Raw genomic sequence first — 4,343 nt, forward strand, 5'->3', positions numbered from 1 at the left:
GACCGACCGAACCCCGCAACGTCTACAGAGAGCGTAGATACTCGGACAAGGAGGAGGCTATCTACGGAGAGACGAGATACGTGAGGGAAAACGTGTCGATGGACAAGGAGCGCGGCTACGAGTCGAATTTCGAGACGAAGCTCGAGAGGACGAAGGTGATCGAGAGGCACGGTTATCAGAATCTTGGGCAGAGCAATCTTCAGAAGTTCCAAAGGAACGGGCAAATCTTGGAGAAGAACGACACGAACAACAATATGCTGAAAGACGACAATAGGAAACCGTTGCTTCCGAGGCAGACGACCGCGGTTGGCCACCTGATACAGACCGGTAGAGCGTTCGACGTCGATTCCAAGAGTCCTAAATTGGTGAAGAGAACGAAATCCTTCTGGAGGTTCAGGAGAGATTCCGATGTTCTCGAAGGGATGGCACTCTGGCAGCACAGGTCTCTGGTCGACATTCCAAAAATGATCAAAAAAGAAGCGAAGGAGGACGTGAACGCCATGGACGACTCGAAGAAGCAGAGCCCTGAGGGTAGCCCGAATTCTCGGCAAAGCTTGGAGAAAAGGAACAGCGACGTGACGATCACCAACGATTCGCATCACGAGGAGCCGAAGCCGGCGGAGAGGATCCACGTGCCCGAGAAATCGGATTACTTCGAGGATTTTCCTACGCCCGCGGAAAGACCAAAGACTGTCGAGCGGTCCGAATATCGAATGCACCAGGACGAGAGATCCTACTTCATGGGCAATGTATCGCGGAAAGCCATAATCGAGAAGGAGAGGAAGCGGAGCCTGGAGGCTAAACGCAACATGATAGTGGCCGAGTTGAAGGAGAACAACGAGGCGAAGAGGAACGAGAGGAGGAAGAAGTACACGGACGACGAGGACGGTTTGACCCAGACGTTGAGCGAGACGGAGGCGTCGGACGAGGAGTCTACGTACAGTTGCATCGTGGTCAAAGATCAAACAGTGGCCGAGAAGACTCTTCTTCCTAGAACTAAACTCCGTAGGGATTCTGACCGAGATAAGAATACTTGTGGACCGTGGTACGACCTTTGGGGAGTGGACGCCTCCGTGAACAAGAAGAAGAAGAAGAAACAGCAATAAATCTATTAAACTCTCTTCTTCGTCCACCGCTTCTTGAATCGGTATCGTTGTTTGTTGAATCCCTCGCGGGCCTCGAACTGGAAGTGTTTTATCACGTCTCCAAGTTTATTAAAAAACGTTATTACGTCGAGTTATTATCACGTACGTACGTCGACGAGACGTGAGATCGTCTTTCGAAAGATGATCGATTTTTGAGAACGAGCCCGAGGAGGATAAGAGGGGATAGTTACGATACGATTTATAATTTTAAGATTTTGCTCGTTTTTTTATTATTTTTTTTTTCTCTTCTTCTTTTGTGTTTGTCATTACGTTCCAGTTTTATTATATCATCTCCACCCTCGTATATCAGATCAATATCACCACGAATGACCGTTTCGCAAGTCTTCCACATAGTGCAGTTCCCATTGCTTTTTTTGATACGTTTAAGCCTATGTTTTGCGAGCATAGTTGTTATTTTATTATTGCTTTCGTCGACGCTTGTTTATGATCGAATATCATTGTGTTGACGTTAAGCATAAAGCATATCGTAATTTAGAAATTATGCAAGGAAGTTTGATCCATATTTTATCAGCCTGTCACAACGATGGAAAGAACAATGTTATGGATGATGATTCAATCGTAACTCTTGTTGGATTCGTCGTAAAATGATTATTTTATTAACGTGTGTTGAAAATTTTTCAATTTTAATTTTCAAATTTCAATTAAATTCGATGGTTTCGAATTAATTCTCTAACAATTTTCGATTATCTTTCAAATTAATTAGAAAGTGTCGAATGTTCGATATCATCGGGGATAAATATAATTTAAAAGTTTCGCTCAGCTTGATTCGTATTTTTATTCGCGCTTCGACAATTAATTGAACGAAACACGAGTAGAAAAGTTTTTAGAAATTTAATCGTATGCTTGAATGATCGGAATTAAATCTGTCAGTTACCATAAATCGTTCCTGTCGATGCATAAACGAACGCATAAATAATATTGCGCGCATTTCCGCGACAGGCTTAAAAACGATCGTGTAAACTAGTTTCCGCATTAATAATTATTCGAGTTCGAAACTTTGTGCCCACGTATTCCTTCATTACCCGTGTAAATTAGTTTCTGACCGAAACAATTTGATACTCGATGTCGCAACCTTCATTCGACTGCTGCATATGAATAGACTGTAGATTCTTATGCAAATTTATTCAAATATTTAAACTAATTTGTAGAAAACTGCAGATTATTTTAACAAATATATCTTATAAGCAATAGAAATAGTAAATTTTTCAAAGTTTTTTGATAAATCGTATCGTTATTCGAAAAAAAATTAATTTATATAATAAATTAATTTATAAAATATAATTATATAATAATATATAATATAATTGTATAATAATATATTATATAATTATATAATAAATTAATTTATAAAATATAATTTATATAATGAAACTTTATCTTTTTACGAAACTATTTAAAATTCTTGCAAATTCTTTTTCGATACGTCACGATTATAATCAATTTTTTATTCAGAATAATATTATTATTTATTTATTTATAACATTTAACCGTTATGCAGATAAAACTGGTGTAAGAGGAAAGATACGTTACATTGATTGATATTTATGTAATATATGTAAAATATATGCGATACAAAAATTTTGCATTTGCATAAAAATCTGCAGTTCGCGCACGAGTGTTCACGAAGAATTCAATTCCATTCCCACGATGTTTCATTTCGATATGTCATGAAGGATACCATGTTCGTTGCTTTAAATTTCTTTTTTTTTTTTCTTTTTTTTGGGGGAGGGGGGGAATTTGATATCACTATGCCAGTGGTGTCGTATTTTAATCCAAGCGAATTTTTGTCGCGACTGTAAAAAATCTTCATCAATCGTTTTTGTTTTCGAACGTTTGTGCGTTTGTGTGTATGTTTCGTTTCATTTTTGCGTAGCTCGAAGAATCCGTGTATCTTCTTTCATAGCACTTGCCATCCGATGAAATTTGAATGTTAAATAGCGCGTTGTTCTCGTGCGAAAAGAAATTTTCATTTTTTTTATTTGTGTTTACGCTTCGCATGAAATATCGTGTCAATGTTGGAGAATCGCTGTATGGTGTCCATTGTTGTTCTGTGATACTGTAACGTCAGTTTATTGTAACCAATCTACGGATTTCTGCGGATTTTGCAATTTTTATTTCCAATTTTTGCATGGAATTTTTTACATTTTTTTTTCAAGGTAAATTTATAGCCTGTGAAAGATTTTTTTACAAGTATATGTTTTAAGATCAAAGCAGTTCAATCTTTCCTGTTAAAATTTTCGTTTAGTCTCTTATCTTTTCTATCATGCATATAAGTTGTCCGGAAATAAATTGCAGTTTTTATCCAATATTTGAATTACAAATTTTATTTCAATTTAAAATTTAGTTTTGCATTCTTCTTTTTTCATCTTCGCTTCTTGGTTTAACATTTAGCGAGTGACGCGAGGATTTTCTATTTTAGAACGGTTGACAATCGCGTCATAAAAATGAAAAAAAAAAAAATACAAAAGACAAAAATTTAAACAATAGAATTTTCGAGTATTCGAATTTTCCTTCATACGCATCCTTGATTTTATTGCACTTTTGGCCATTTTACTATTATTTCTTTTTTATTTTTATTTAAAAATCGATATCCAGAGTTAAAAATTTTCTTCGATTTTCTTACATTCTAAATTATAAAATATCATATTTTTATATCTTCTCACAATTAATTAATAATATTTGAAACGAAATATATTAATAAATCGCAATTAATTTCTGGGCAACTTGTTTGAAAATTACTTTCAAAATTTCTTACTTTATTACAAAAAAAAAAAAAAAAAAAAAAGAAAAAGAAGAAGAACTGCTTGGATAATTGTAAATGAGAAAATTTAAAAAAAAAATTCCATCAATTCTTTATATAGATCCACAATTTCGACTGATTAAATCCCCTTTGATGATTCGATTCTTCCAGGACAAACATATTCGCAACGGTAAAGCTACGCAAAACGAAGACGAACGATCGCTCGGCGCCGGCGTTGTCATGAGATAAACTCTTCATCTAGATTACTTTCCTCGCGTGATGTTAGACGATACCGACAAAGGTGGTGCCTCTCTGTCCGAGAGACAACAGTTCCTTTCACGAGAAAGCTTCTGAAACGACTCCGCTTCGGGAGATGTTTCTCCTTCCCTTTTTTTTTCATTCTTTCTTTTTTTTTTTTTTTTTTTTTTTTTTTTTTT

At 35.9% G+C, this 4,343-nt stretch overlaps 1 protein-coding gene and 1 long non-coding RNA gene across 2 annotated transcripts in view; one reads left to right on the forward strand and one right to left on the reverse strand.

Annotated features, from left to right (window-relative positions):
* Positions 1-1,838, forward strand: part of LOC102681294 (trichohyalin) — a 185,047-nt gene extending 183,209 nt beyond the window's left edge. The window contains exon 15 of the mRNA XM_031512191.1: positions 1-1,838. This exon is cut by the window's left edge and continues 5 nt beyond it. Within this exon, the coding sequence (XP_031368051.1) occupies positions 1-1,106 (1,106 nt within the window). The 3' untranslated portion in view covers positions 1,107-1,838.
* The window catches only part of LOC116186052, a 74,653-nt gene that overhangs the window by 46,463 nt on the left and 23,847 nt on the right, over positions 1-4,343 (reverse strand). The gene's annotated exons all lie outside the window — the stretch shown is intronic.

The sequence above is a fragment of the Apis dorsata genome, unplaced genomic scaffold (genome assembly GCF_000469605.1).
Source record: "Apis dorsata unplaced genomic scaffold, Apis dorsata 1.3 scaffold_397, whole genome shotgun sequence".
NCBI lineage: Eukaryota > Metazoa > Arthropoda > Insecta > Hymenoptera > Apidae > Apis > Apis dorsata.